The following is a 15,320-nucleotide window of genomic DNA, read 5'->3' as shown; positions in this document are numbered from 1 at the left end:
GTTAGTAATACCGTCCATCTTGTGGTCATGAGCTATGTCTTAGTACAGGGCCTCTACATACCTGGTGCTCATCAAAGGGTCATTGAACCTGGATTAGCATCTAACACTTTGGGTGATTCCTTTAATGACACTTTTCCTCAGTGCTTGCCTCATGGAATTTGTTTTAAGAGCATCAAGTGAGTTCATGAGAAGAAAATGAGGATTGATGTTTATTGGGCAGTTTTCTTTGTGACAGATACCCCACTGCCACTTTACATACATGATTTCTACAAAGCCCGTATATTAATTAAGATTATATGAGCAAATTACTCTTAATCTATGGCTTAAGCAATAAGTCATCCAATTAATTCATACAGTGGGAAGTCTGAAGGTCCAGGTTTAATTCTGTAACATCTTAAGTTCCAAGGACCCAGGTTCTTTCCCTCCTTCTGCTCTACCATCCTCAGCATGTTGGCTCTTCATCCTCCAGCTTGTGCCTTATATGCACAAAATGACTGCTGCTGCTCCAGCCACCAACTTTGAACTCAAGGAAAAAAGAGAATGCCTAGAGACGTTTTTTTCTCCTCCTGAGGAATGGAGTCCTTTCTAGGAGCCCCCAGCAGAGTCTTCTTTCTGTCTCGTTGGCCAGAATTGGGTGAGAGACCCACCCCTAAGTCAATGAATGGAGAGATCATCAGAGTCACCTCTTATGGGGGTTGTGTCTATGGTCATAATCTCCCTCCACAGGCACAAGCCTGCCACCACCTCCAAGCAGCCACACATGGTTCAGCATCCCCTTGTATATGTTGCAGTAAAAGGGAAGAGATGTCGTAATTGTTATGAAAACCACAGGGCAGAGAGTTCCCACTGAGGTCCAGAGATGGGAATTTGCTGGGGTGTGAGAGGAACAGCAAGGAGTCCACCGAGGCTGAGTGTGAAGGGGAGGGAGAATGGGAGGAGAAGAGGTGAGGGAGGCTGCTGGCCTGGAGGCCACGCAAGGACTGGGAATGCCATGCTAAGTCTGTGGGCAGGCTTTGGGAGGCTGGAGCCAGGAGAGCACCATCACCTTGGTTCCATTTGCCAAGGACTGTTCTGGTGGCTCTGAGAAGTGTGGACGATAATGAACAGGAAGCTGGAGGACCAGTCAGGAGGCTGTGGCTGAGGTCCACGTGGGGATGAGGGGGCTGGACGAGGGCAGACCAGGCTCCAAAGGAGAACCCTCACCAGTGTGGCAAGTGTCCAGCAAGGGGTGAAGGCCAGGCACCCCAACCCGCCAGGGATAACCGGCGCCCAGACATGGGGAGACAGCTCCAGTACCCAAGGGCTTCGGGCTAAAAGCAGGGGCGGGGACGCCTGTAAATTGGAAACCAGAGCTTTAATTGGTAGAGGAGGTGATGATGGTAACCAGGGCCCCAGATCTGAGCTCATTTGTGAATTCATACCATTTCATGATCAGCGGACTAAAGCCATCCTCCTTTGCTTGCAGCCAGGGAGAGAGGAGTGAAAGATGACAAATGCAAACCAGAAGTAGGAGCAGCCGGGAGGGAATGGAAGGGAGTTTATTTTCTCCACTGGGAGCGCTTTCAAAGCCCCTGCCAGCGCTGGCCCCTGTAACTGTATCTCCACCTCTGCCTGGTACCCTCCCACCATCTCCCCCTCCCCACCTTTGAGAAACGCCTAGGCAGGATGACCCCAGCTCCTTCTGTGAGAATTTACCGCCCTGACGTGAAATCATAGCCCTGTAACTTTCCCTTTAAGAGCTGTCAGAGCCGGGGAGGCTGGCCAAGCTTGGGCTGGAGGTGGGGACAGAGGAAAGAAAGAAAAAAAAAAAAAAAAAGAGAGAGAGAGGCAGGAAAAGTTTTTTCAGAGGAAAATGCAGGGTTTGTCCTTAACCCTGACGTCAGATTTTGCTTTAATAAAACCCCCTCAGGGCTGCGGGAAGAGGCATATCTGGCACTCCTGATGGGCCAGGTCAGTCTCGGCCCAGCTCCCCCGAGAGGTGGCCGGATCCTCTGGGCTGCTCCGTAGATGCCGTGGCCACTGACCTCCAGGCATGAGGTGGTTCCTGCCGTGGGCGCTGGTGGCAGTGACAGCAATAGGAGCAGTGGGCAGCACCCTGGCCATGGTGAGTCGTGTCCGGAGGGGCACGGAGGGGGGTCCCAGCTCCCATCTCCACCGGTCCTGCTGCACGGGTGGGCAGGATGAGCAGGGCTGCAATGTTAGGGGGCAGGGAGGTGTCCACTGAGGAGCAAGGGCGAGGCCCAGGGTGAGGAGTAGGGCTGCTGGGGACAGCTGATCCTGGCAGGGGGAGGAGCAGGGCCAGCACCTGGGGAAGCAAAACAAACAGGACTTCCACGCCCTTTATTCCCACCTGAAATGCAGCAGAAAGGGACACTCGAAGGAACAGAGTCAGGGAGCCTGGACTCCAGACGTAGGTCTGCCCAGACAGGCTGTGTGACCCTGGGCTAGTCACTCACCCTCTCTGAGCAGCATAGAGTAAGGAAAACTGTTGTTAGACTTCTAGTCTTTGAGTTTGGAAAATGAGTCTCCAAGCATCGGAGATGCTACAAGGCAGGGGGTGGGGGTGGGGGAGTTAGAAAAGGCCAAGAAAAGTTGGAAGGGAAAATATCAGCTTCCAACAAAAGCACTTACTTGCGCAAACAGTGCCTGTGCTGAGTCTCTAACCCCAGATGCGGCCGCCTTGGGCTTGCACAGCCCTCTACAGTTTATGAAGCATGTACCTTCGGGTCTGCAGAGGAAGCCCGCTGTTTCGGGGGAACCCTGAGGGTTCTCCCTCTCCCACCTCCACCCCAAGGCACACGGAGGGGAAGGGAGGAAGGTCTGCACCTCCGAGAAGCCAGGGAGCAAGACACGTGGCAGCACAGAGACAGGCGGCTGGCTCGGGGCATGGAGCAGGCACGGGGCGGGCAGGAGGTGGGCAGCCGTGAAGAGCTTCTGAATCCAAGGTCCCACAGCCCTGGCCGGGGCCTGATGCCAGTCGTAAGACCAAGAGAACGAGAGAGGATGGCAAGAGGGAGTTTATTACCCACTCCCACGGACAGCTTTCTTGGGGGTTGATGTGCCCCTTTCCTAGATGAGGAAGCTGAGGCTTGGGGGTAAGCTACCCGCCCGTGGGCTCAAAGACGCTGGTTCTGAATCAACCAGATCTGAGGCTGAGAGCTGACGGCTGACCACAGGCCAGTTACTCATAGGCGCTGGGTGATGGATAGTCCTCCAAGCACGGTAGTGTGCATTAATGAGATCAGGGAGGGCGTCTGGGTGCCTTGCTGTTAAATCCTCCATAATTTGTGTGGCTTCTGCCTGTAGTTGGTGCTGAGCCATCCTACCAAAAAACAAAAGAAGAAGAAGAAGGGACTTCCCTGGCAGTCCATTGGTTAATTCTCTGCCCTCGCAATTCAGGGGGCACAGGTTCCATCCCTGGTCAGGGAACTTTTAGGGAGTGTGGAGTTTGGGATCGACATGTGCACACGGCTATATTTAAAATGGACAACTAACAAGGACCTACTGTATAGCACAGGGAACTCTGCTCAGTATTCTGTAACAAGCTAACTGGGAAAAGGATTTGAAAAAGAACAGATACATGTATACGTATAACTGAATCACTATGTTGTACACCTGAAACTAACACAACCTTGTTAATCAAGTATGCTCCAATATAAAATAAAAAGTTTTAAAAAAAGGATATTAATTCCATTTTACAAATGAAAGAAATGGAGACAGGGCACATAAGGGACTTGCCCAGGGTCTCACAATTAATAAGCGGGAAGGCTCAAACTCAGATCGTGTCCTGCCAAATCCCACTCTCTCTTCCATAGCTTTCCTGAAAACTGGAGCACCCAGAAGACGTCATATCAGCCTTTATTTCAGGGTTGCAAAGTCTGGGAGGACAGGGTTGGATGGAGAAGAGGTGAGAGGGGTAGTGAGGTCTGAGTGAGGAGGAGAAGGAGAGAAGTATGTAGGGGGGTCCAAGTCCACGGGAACCCCAGGTACCTCCTCAGAGCAACCTGCACTAGGGAAGAGGGGGTACCGGTCCACAGGCTCAGCCGAGGGGACGCACAGCACAGGAGCTGGGAGTCCAGACAGACCCAGGCAGCAGGGTGGAGGGAAGGTTTCTGGGAGGAGACAAGGCACCTCTCTTCTGTGCCCCTGCCCGGGGACCCTCTGTGGGGACCCAGGCTTCCCCCCTGCAACACTGTTATCTGATTCAGGAGCTCCCCGGATAGAGCCTTAACCCCCCAGTGAGGGCTGGGAGACAAATGTCAACCTGCACTTTCCTTTAGAGCCACGTTCCATCTGTGGTCGTCCTCCCCAAACTCATACATAAAGGGAATGTGAGTCCATTCAAGGTCCCACTGAGGTTGTAATGGAAAAAGTGATGATAGATGCCCACATGGAAGAAAAAGTTCATGAGAATTGCCAAGAAAACTTCTAGGAAGTCGAATTGTGAGGGGGGACTTGCCCTGTCAGATAGTAAAACATTATCGAAAAGTTCCGTAATTGAAGGAGGAAGAGGCCAACCCAGGAAGAGATAAATCCAGGAGCGGGACAAGGCAGTGAGCTCAGAAACGTAGCCAAGTGTACTCAGGAATGTAACATACGATAAAGGTGAGCCACAGACAGACCTTGTTTTTCCATCTCTTTGTTCTTTTCTTCCTTCTACATGTAATGAGTACCTCCCTGTGCTAAGAGAGAGGGTCTACATTTGGGGGGGGGGTTGCCAAGCACTGCGCCAAAGCCTATATATTTATATACATAAGACCTGCCTCAGTTCATCCACATGACATTTGTGATTATTTCTTAAGCATCTCCTAAATTCTCATAGCAATACTATTAAGCAGATGTAATCATCTTCCTCTGTAGATAAAAACTAAAGCTCAGAGAGGTTAAGTAATTTGCCCAAGGTCACACAGCTAGTAATCTGTGGAGCTGACCTTTGAACCTAGGTCAGCTCTCAACAATACAGCCTCTTGCCTCCCTGGTCCATGTACTTGTGCAAACATGAGAAGCACGAAGTCCATGACCCTACTGAGCTTACAGGCTGGCGAGGCAGGTGACAGCCACTCATACGTTGGAATGAGAGGTGGCAGAGGTGATGTCATCCAGGAAAGAGAGGCCGAGTGTAAGCTCTGCCACAGGCTGAGCCAGCTCCAGCAAGTCCCCTAACCACTCGGACCTCCTGTCCTCTCTTGTTAATCGGGCCTGACAACCTGAGCCCCATCAATTTCCCCGTTGCCAAGGAGTGAACACAGGGCTGCTTGAGGGAAGCCTCTCAGAAGCATGTGACCAGGTACATGAACGCTGTGCTAATAAATTCCAGGGCACACATTAGGTCTCTGGTTGCCTGTGTACAGCTGAGACCCATATACCTTCTCCCATAGAAATGTGTGTTGATGTGCACAGAGGTATAAGCATGCATGTGTAAGTGACTGTGGCTTGTCTGATGGTATAAAGCCCTATGGTGTGTGTGTGCGTGTGTGTGTGTGTGTGCCTGAGGATACTTGGGCTGAGTGTGAAATGCAAACCCACTTTCAGCCCCCCAGACCAACTACAGAATAACGTGGCCCCAGGTGAGTGGCACATCCCTTTTGAAAGATTGCAGGAGCATAAACGAGATGGCTTCTTTACACTTCCTGTGTAGAGCTGGGATCTGAGCTAGCATTTCAAACCCCACACCCACCAGCTCCCTGCTCAGAGCCTCTTCCGTCAGACTGGACACTCTGCTCCCAGCTCTGGGCCCCTCCCGTCCACTGCTTGTCCAGGATGCTGGCGAGATCGTGGCTCGGACTGGCATTTTCCACCTGGGCACGGCCCTTGGTGAGGGCTCACCCTCTGGAATGGGCACGGGAACGGTGCTCCTTGGGAGACCCGATCCTGACCTTGGGCTGGGCAGTACCTCCGGGCTGTCAGTGGCATCACCTCCCCAGGCTTCAGGGAAGGCCCCTGCCCCACGCCTGCAAAGCAGCCAAACGCCAGGAGGCTGTCTTTGTACAAACAGAAACCCTGGAATTCCTCCCAGGAAACTTTGCCATCTCTCTGAGCGGTGGGAAAGGGCTGCTACACACACTGTAGGTTACATATGGGAGCAGGGAGGTGAGCCGGCAGTGGTCCAGGGTGGGATCGTGGGAGGAGCTGGGAGGGATGCCAACCACAACCCGGGAAGTAAAGCAGGGCAGGAAGGCTCACAAGAGAACCGTATAACACTGCAGACGTCTACGGGCGAGGCTTCAGTGCCTTGTTCATTCATTCAACAACTCCTGTGGAGCCCACTCTGTCCCAGTAACATGGATGATGATGAGGGCTAACACTGATCCAGCGCTCACTGTGTCCTGGGCACTGTATCCCCAGCATCTGTGTATATCAGCTCCCTTGAAAACCATACACCTACAAGGTAGGCTCATTATAGTCCAGACCCGCACTGTCCAACCAGTAGCCACTTGCTACATGAGGCCGCTGGGCAGCTGAGATGTGGCTGGTCCCAGCTGAGCCGAAAGGCTAAAATACACACTGGATTTCAAAGACTTAGTGTGAATACAAGACTGTAAAATTCTCATGATAAGTTTTTTCTATTGACTCCATGTTGAAATGATAATACTTTCAATATATTGGGCTAAACAAAGTATATCAGTAAAATAAATTTCACCTTTACTTTTTAGTGTGGCTGCTAGAAAACGTAAAATTCCATCCAGAACTCACATTATGTTTTACTAGACAGTGTTGTCCTGGAAAGACACAAGTGTACATAGAACGGTCGTAATAGGTGGGGAAGGGAAAATACTGAGCTTCTCTCCTTGCAAGCTGTGCACCCTCAGACAAGTAACCCAGCCTCTCTGAGCCAGTTTCTTCATCTGTAAAACGGCATAATGTTAGTACTCACTTCTTGGGTGCTAATCCTCTTGGGAGGCTTAAAGAATAAAGGGAGGTAAAGCACATGAAGCCCCAGCATGCCCAAGCGGAAATGACGATTGATCCTCACTCCAGACAGCAGGGGTGGGGCATCCCACTCTGAGTGGAAGCAGTGGCTACAGACAGGCGCCAGGTCCGAGCAAGTGAGCAGGAGTGTGTAAAGACCCCAGGCTCAGTACCAGGTGGGCGAGAGGGGGGGCAGAGTCATTGGTGGGCTGTGCTGGGCTCAGTGCTGAGTGGGTCTTCAGAAGATCTCGAGGTTTCCACATTCTGGCCAGCTTCCCAGAACATGTAGAGAGAGTCAATGAACACTTCTGGATTATCATGTAGGAGAAAGAAATGCTGCTGATGATGATGGGGCTAATGCTGATGATAATGGTGCTGATGGTGATGGTGGCGGTGATGATGCTTGAAGGTGAGACTTGTGTCTTACAACCCTGAGTCAGGTTGACAATGACAGTGATTTTCATAGCCCATCCACTCACTTGCTCCATGGCTGCTAACGGTGCGGCTATGTGCCCAGCCTCTTCCCATTTCTAGAGATGTGGCGATAGATGGTTAACTCAGTCCCTACCGACAAGGATGGCTCACGTGTTGGAGGTAGATTTTTTTCCCTAGCACAGATGAATGTGTTGAAAATCTGACAGGGAAGCTTAGAGGGCTTTCAGAAGAAAAAAACTAATGTTGGGGCCCTGAGCCTGAATTCCTGGGGAGACCTCCCACCCCCAGCCCCAGGCACTTGTACATTAACCGGCACCTTGAAGATTCTTACACACACATGGTTTCCAAAACCATCTAATTATGAATTTACTTATTTATTTTTGCTGTGTTGGGTCTTTGTTTCTGTGCGAGGGCTTTCTCTCGTTGCGGCAAGTGGGGAACACTCTTCATCGTGGTGCGCGGGCCTCTCACTATCGCGGCCTCTCTTGTTGCGGAGCACAGGCTCCAGATGCGCAGGCTCAGTAGTTGTGGCTCACGGGCCTAGTTGCTCCACGGCATGTGGGATCTTCCCGGACCAGGGCTTGAAACCATGTCCCCTGCATTGGCAGGCAGATTCTCAACCACTGCGCCACCAGGGAAGCCCCACTAAAACCATCAAGTTAGAGAGACTCTGGTATCTCCTCCAGCCGTGACATCCTGATAATCTACCAGCTCTCCTACCCCTCCTCCTTCCATCATGGCGGGGCAGGGTGGGTGGGGAGCGGGGAAGAGAGACAGAATCAGAGAAGGAACTGGGCCTCTCAAATGTGAATAACGGGCATTGCAGAGGATGTGATAAAATCTGCTCATCCCATCCCCCTAATCTGGAAGCAAGTCCAGGCTTGGGGCATGGGCCTTGGGTCTGCTCGGCCTTGGTGGTGGTATAAGGGGGAAGAGAAGGGAAAGGAGAGCCCAGGCCCAAAGGACAGGAAGGGAGGGGTCCTCCCCTGCCCTCCCGTAATCCTGCATGAGTCTTAGAGTAGAGAGAAGGGCCGTGTGCCCTGAGCCCGCCCAGGGCTGAAAGGGGCAGGAGGAAGGAAGTGGTCTAAGGGTGGAGGGATATTCTGAGCGAGCTGGGACTCAGATCCCGCTCCTAGGGCAGAATAATGGGCTTGTGCAGAGAGCTAGTCATCACTGTGACTCCAGACAAGCCACTTGCCTTCATAGCGCTCATCTGCTAATCTTGAAAATGAGGAGGTTGGACCTGACCCCAAACTTGCTTCCAGCTGGAGGCGTGAGCCACTCCTAGGGGCCACACTCATTCATCAGGTGGGCCAGCCACAGGGCTTGGGTGCCATGATTCTTGTAAGGGAACGCATGCCGCTGCCTCTGCATTAAGAGTATGGTTGGCCTGACACCCCAAAGGCCCATGCTCTGGAATGTCCCTCCAGATATGCTTCCTTCCTTCAAGGTGTCCCCAGATATTCTCCCTTTATCCCACGTCTCCTCTTTCAACCCTCAGAGCATGCCCCTGGTCTCATAAAACTGGAAAGCATACCACCAGCTTAATCTCCAAGGGTCCCGCCATCTCAGTGGTACCCGGTCAGGCCTGGTCCTTAGGATGCCCGGACGCTGCCCCAAAGACCGGTGCCGGCTCCCCTGGGCCTACTGAGCAGGTTGAGCAGCCATCCAGGACTCCAGAGTTTTGACACTTTCCACCACAGTCAATCCTTGAGGCCTTGCAAGTTCGAGAAGCATCCTTGTAAATACCATTAAGAGCTTAGTCCCACCTGACTCCCCATCTCCGTGAATAATGCCTCCATCTGCCCCCTGAGAAACCTGCACCATTATCCACCCTTTTCTCCCTACCCAGGACCTCCAGCTCCCCACTCAGACCCGGTCACTAAGAAGACTGATCAGCGAGCCATAGCCACGGGCGTGGTTCCTGAACACAGAGCAAGGAGTCACAAGACCCCATTCTAGTCTAGGCTTTGGTTTCATCTCTGAGCCTGGATTTCCAGCCCAGGCTTGGTTTCACCTCTGTGCCTGGATTTCCAGCCCAGGCTTTGGTTTCATCTCTGAGCCTGGATTTCCAGCCCAGGTTTTGGTTTCATCTCTGAGCCTGGATTTCCAGCCCAGGCTTTGGTTTATCTCTGAGCCTGGATTTCCAGCCCAGGCTTTGGTTTATCTCTGAGCCTGGATTTCTTCATCTGAAAGTGGAGACGAGAAACCCACTCTGCCCCGTGCTCTCGGCAGGATGAAGTGGTGGCCGAGGGGAGATGGCGGCACAGCACCTGGGGCTGAGAGCCGGCCCCCCACCTCCGGGCTGGGCCTCAGCTTTTCATCCATACAAGGGACCTAAAAGCCCGACTCATAGAGCCCCAGCAACAGAGGCAGAGAATGCAGGTTGGATGCTGAGCATGTGCGTCAAGAAGGAGCTTGGGGGCCATGATGAGAGAGTGATGATCAGGGTGCTTTGGGGCTGGGGTGCTGTCTTCTAGGCTTTTCTGAGAGCTCCTGGACAGCAGAAGCTGGTGCGTGGGTGCTCTGTGGACGGGGGGCTGCAGCCATCTACCCGTCCTCCCTACTGCTGCCCTTGGTGTTCAGATCTGCCCCCCATACACACACACACCCACTCCGGCTGTCTCTGGCCCTATACCCCAAGTAGCCACGTCCTGACAACTGCAAACTTCAGCTCTTAAAGGATCAAAAGCACCAACCCTTGCTGGGACCTCTCTGGGGGCTGAGGACCACACGGAGCTCACTGAGTCTCACTGAGTATCACCCCCACTTTACAGACTTGGAAACTGAGGCACACATTTTGATGACCTCCCTGCGATCCACACTTCAAGGACACCCCCAAGCTCCCCACACAGGGCTGGCAGGACCCCTTCCCAGGGTGTCCTGTGCCCCAGCCTCTTGTCCACGTTCTGCCGTGCCCACCCGAGACAGGGCCCCATCCAGGAGGAGGGAAGTGGGGGGCGGTCGGGGTCCAGGAGGTGGATGGAGGGGAGGCCTTATCGGAGGCCCAGCTCAGTGAGCCAATGGTCAGAGTCAGACAGCGCCAGAGAGATTGCCTCAGCCCACTTGCCCCCGCCCTGTCAGGGGGCAAGCAGCTCGTCTAAGGCCACAGTCTCAGCATCAGGGCTGCAGCCCAGGGCCTCCCACCTACAGGTCCACCCGTAGGGGCTGAAGACGGTTCCCTCTGTCCTACTGGATGGCTGCTAGCTCTTCCCTTGTATGCAGAACAGGCTTAAGCTCAACAGAGGGCAATTTTTCCCCCTGTGTCTGTACTGGTTCTTGCTCCAGGGCTGGTCCCCTCCCTGGTCAGCCATGGCCACCACCATAGCCAGGCCTGGGTTGTGGAAGGCTCTCTGCTCCTTTTTGTGAGTTGAATGAACTGGAAATTAGGCAAGAACACGGTCTCTTAGAGGTTGCTGGGGGAATACGAGACCCAGAGTCAGAGCAGAGTGTATAATCGTCTTGCTGTGTCTCTAACCTCCATGGGCCTCAGTTTCCCCATCTGTCAAATGGGGACCATCAGCACTGTCCTTGCAGGGTTGTTCTGGTCATTGCCTGGCACAATGGGTTGGCTGACTTAGGAGAGATCCCCGTTTTCCCCCCAGCAGGCGCACACGTCCCAGGCGTGGCCCTTAGGTCCTCTGGCCATGACGCCTGCTTGCCTTCCCCGTGTCCTTGAACCCTAAGCCCCAGCAACGGTGACCGCTGGTCATTCCTGCTCCATGCCACTTTGCAGAACCCGCACGCCCCTGCTCATGCCGTTCCTCAGCTTGGATGTTCTCTTTGCCATTCTGGTCAATTCTTACTCATCCTTTAAAGATGCAGAGCAAATGGCTCCTCCTCCAGGAAGCCCTCCCTGCTTCCATGGCCCCATCCCTTCCCTTCTCACCTTGCTCTCATAGCCCCTAGACTCTGCTGAGACACCCCGCCGTGTGGCCCTTGGGTGTGATGCCTTAAGAGACTGATACTGGTTCAGATCCCAACTCTGCCACTTGTGAATGGTCTTGGGCAAATGATCTGACCTTTCTGTGGCTCAGTTGACTTATCTGTAAACTGGGGGAGATGATTATAAAAGCAGCCTGCCTCTTAGGGTTCTCACAACGACTAGACGACTTAGCGTGGAAACTAATAAAAGAGGCATAAAAGGCAAAACGCAGACCATGTAGACCTCATTTTGATCTTGATTCATAGAAACTTTCTGATTTTTTTTAAAGCTTTGAGATAATCAGTGAAGTCTGAATACGGACTAAGTATTTGCTATAGGGAAAATTACAAAATTGTAACCAAACTAAGTTAATTGGTGTGAAAATTGTTTTTTTTTTTTAATTCTCCATACTTTAGAGACAGTCTCTGAAGAATTTCAGGTAAAATCACATGATGTCTGAGATTTGCTTTGAAATCCTCAAGAATGAAAAAGTATGTGTGTAGGCGGGAGAAATAGAGGAAAGGAGATGGACAGAGGTTGGTTGATAATTATTGAAGCGGGAATAGGTATGTGAGATTCATTATATTATTCTCCAAACAGTGTGAATATTTGAACACATCTCCAAAAAAGAATGAACACGTCTTAAGTTTGATTATACGTAACCCTGGTAGAAATGCCCGCCACTTGCTATGCACTCCATCAGGGTTAACTCTTATTAATAATGCTGTCACTCTATAACAGAAGGTAGCGATCATTTCCTAAAAAAGACCAGAGAGTAAATATTCTAAGCTTTGTGGACTATAGGCTCTCCATGGAATCTTCTTTTTTGTTTTTTTACAGCCTTTTAAAAGTGTAGAACCTGTTCTAGTCTGTTACAAAAAATGCTGTGGGCGGGATGTCCCTGGGGCTGGTTTCTGATCCTTGCTCTATAATGCAATTGCCTTTTTCATACTCCTGTCTCCTAGGGAGGCTGGGCGCTCCCTGAGACTTTATACGGGGAACTTTGTAGACGCTTTATATTCATCTGATGAATGAACAAATTCATGAGGGCTCGTTATTTGGAAAGAAATCTGGCTTCCTGCCCTTTCTACCTTCTCCATACAAAGTCGACTTTTCCAAACAGACGCTCATAAGACTGCATGTTTGTAAAACTAATTAGCAGAAAAGCTCTACAAATCTTCCACTTCCCAAGACGTGCAGCCTGGCCAGCGCTGAGTCAGTGCTGGGCCTCAGGTCCCTGGAGATCCTGCCATCGGAACCAGAGTGAGCATGGAAGGCTCTGGGCAGTGCTGGGTCCTCCAAACACTCAGACCAGGTGCCTTGGGGGGGGGGGGGGGTTGAGCTAAGAGTTTTCCAAGACGGTGACCCCACCTGCAGGGCATTCCCACCAAGTCCTGGGTACAGACCCCTAGGGGTATCCTCGGAGGAGGAGGAGATGCTCAGAAAATGTGTCCACCAGCTCACATGGTGGCTGCCTGTTAGTTACACCAGAAACGTGAGAGCAAAGGGTCAGAGAGGGCTGACCACAGGGCATCCCCAGCTCTGGACCCAGGTCTGTGTCCACATTCTCCCACTGCCCACCGAGGCCTCTTTTCAGGGAAGGAGCAAACAGAAACTGCTTCCAGACAAGGCAGCCCTTTCCTAAAACCCCCAGGGCCCAGCTGAGGCTGGCTCAGGCCATTCCTGTCTCAACCCTGCCCCCTGGTGGAGCATCTGGGTGTGGCCGCCCAAACGTGGGCAAGCCCAAGCTCTCTACCATCCCTTCCATTCATGAAGCACTAGCCCACGGTGTGCCAGGCTCTGTGTTGGGCACCTAGGAGTCAAGAAAGGGCAATCTGTCCCTGAGAAGCCCCGCGAAAGGCTCCCACCTCCTCTTCCGGGGACTCCTGGAAGCTTGGGCTCAACTGAATTACAATTTTCACCACCCCTGTGTTGTAATCTTGTGTGTGTCTATACTGTGACTGCCTTCGGGTAAGAACCACGCCTTGTTCATCTGAGCACCAACCGCGCAGGAGGTGCTTAGTGCATGTGTGTGATGGGAGGGTGGAGGAATGAATGTGTGGATATGAATGTGAAGGAATGAAGGAGAGGGGAGCATGGTGATAAGTCCCTCTGGAGGGACACTCTGGGGACACTCAGAGACCCTTTCTCAGCTGTGAGACTGTGAGCAAGTTACTTAAGCTCTCTGAGCTTCAGTTTCCTCATCCGTAAAATGGGGGTAAGACTATAACTGCTCATTAGGGCTGCTGGAGGATGCGGTCATCATTACTATTTTACAAATGAGGAAACTGAAGCTCAGAGAGGGGGTGAGCACGGCCCCAGGTCACAGAGCCTTGGGAAATGGGTTCCAGTCACTGCAGATGCCCTGCCCTTTCCTCCTGGTCCCAGGGCCCTGGTCATCAATGAACCACACACAATCTCAGACGATGGTGGGGTCCAGCTCCATCATCGATCAGGATGATTAAGGTCTCAGGGTGGCACCCCACCACTGCCAGCCTCCTACTCTCTGCTCCCATGCCTACCACCATTCATTGTTGTAAAAATGTTTGCCTTCTTAATTTTAATCTGCTTTAATTTGTCCAATAAATATGATTAAATGGACTGATTTATTGCTTTTAAGCTGCCTACTGATTACCCTCCTTGCCCAGAGGGTTAAGTAGCAGACATGGTCTTAGTCCATTTGGGCTTCTATAAGAAACCACACACACTGGGTGGCTAACAAACAACAGAACTTTATTGCTTATAGTTCTGGAGGCTGGAAGTCCACCATCAAGGCCAGCATGGTCACATTCTACATGAGGACCCTTTTCATAACTGGCACCTTCTCATTGTGTCTTCACATGGTGGAAGGAGCAAGGGAGCTCTCTGCGATCCTTTTTATAAGGGCACTAATCCCATCCATGAGGGCTCCACCCTTATGACCTAATCACCCCCAAAGACCTCACCTCCTAATACCATGACCTTTAGAGAGGTTAGAAGGTCAACATATAAATTTGAGGGGACACATTCATTCAGTACCCAGCTGACACTTAGGGGTCTTATCACGGGGAGCTGCTCCTTTTTTATTTCTTTCATTTTTCAGTCTTTCTCACAAAACAGTAAAAGCAAAGTACATCATTTTCAATTAACTACGTGAGGCCTGCTTACTGAAAATGGTGTGTGTTCTGCAGGTTGGCCTGGACTGCTTTGTGGAAGGCTGATCAAGCTGCTGACAGGTTAGGCATGTAAGTGCAGTTCTAGAAAAGTCATGTTAAGAAAGGAAAATGGCCTAGAATCTCCCCATAGTACCCTCCCCTGGCCCAGTTCTCTAAGACGAGGGTTCCCATTCTCACAAGAATCACCAGGGGTGCAGGTCAACATATAAATACTGGGCCCAGCATAGAAGAGCTGAAGCTGAATGTTCCAAGTGGGCTTCAGGCATCTGTATCTTAATAAGGTCCTTAGGCAAGTGGACCCTTCTCACCCTCGGCTGTATTCTGTGCCCGGGATTCTGCCCAGACCACTTCAGTCAGGCTGTCTGTAGACAGTGGCTGGGCATCAGTGTTTATCAAAGCTTCTGGATGGTTCTAACATGCGGCAAAGTTTGGGAGCCACGGTAGGAAGTGACTGTGTGAGGCGCTGCCCTGGGGTCTCTGAGGATGGAGATGGGCAGTGGGCTCAGCCCAGGAGCTGAGGGGCTGAGCAGGCAGAACCAGGCAGGAGCCTGAGCCCTGGGTGCCCAGCCCAGGAAGCATCAGGGCACAGCCCCACCCTCCTGTCTTTCCTGTAAACATAGTGGTGTCCGCGGGGAGTCCACATCCAGAAGCACATTGTAAAAGAGACTCTTATGTGAACAACTGCAATTTGGAAGTACCCAAGGCTGTTCTTGATTCTCTTTGGCTTTCTCCAGACGATAGATATTCTCCTTGCTTTCTGATTGTTTTCCTTCCTTTTTTTCACCCTTAGCTTCTGCTATTATAAAAAATGATGTAGGCCCATAGAGCAGTGTTTGCAATAGTCCCTGTACCATGACCAAGGGCAGGTGGACATGTAGTGCCATATTGGGTATTCA

The 15,320-nt window shown here is 51.7% G+C and overlaps 1 protein-coding gene across 5 annotated transcripts in view; it reads left to right on the top strand.

Annotated features, from left to right (window-relative positions):
- The first annotated feature begins 1,837 nt into the window (after positions 1 to 1,837).
- Positions 1,838 to 15,320, top strand: part of CCN4 (cellular communication network factor 4) — a 31,141-nt gene continuing 17,658 nt past the window's right edge. For 4 of the 5 annotated variants that reach the window (XM_082601425.1, XM_082601424.1, XM_082601423.1 and 1 more), the window contains exon 1: positions 1,939 to 2,104. In XM_082601425.1, coding sequence (XP_082457551.1) covers positions 2,033 to 2,104 — 72 coding nt within the window. In that variant the 5' untranslated portion in view covers positions 1,939 to 2,032. The other variant, XM_082601426.1, reaches the window with a different exon arrangement.

This window comes from Mesoplodon mirus, assembly GCF_964341445.2.
Source record: "Mesoplodon mirus genome assembly, chromosome: 16".
NCBI classification, from domain to species: domain Eukaryota; kingdom Metazoa; phylum Chordata; class Mammalia; order Artiodactyla; family Ziphiidae; genus Mesoplodon; species Mesoplodon mirus.
The sequence above is the reverse complement of the archived record's forward strand: the minus strand, read 5'-3'. Positions and strand labels throughout refer to the sequence as shown.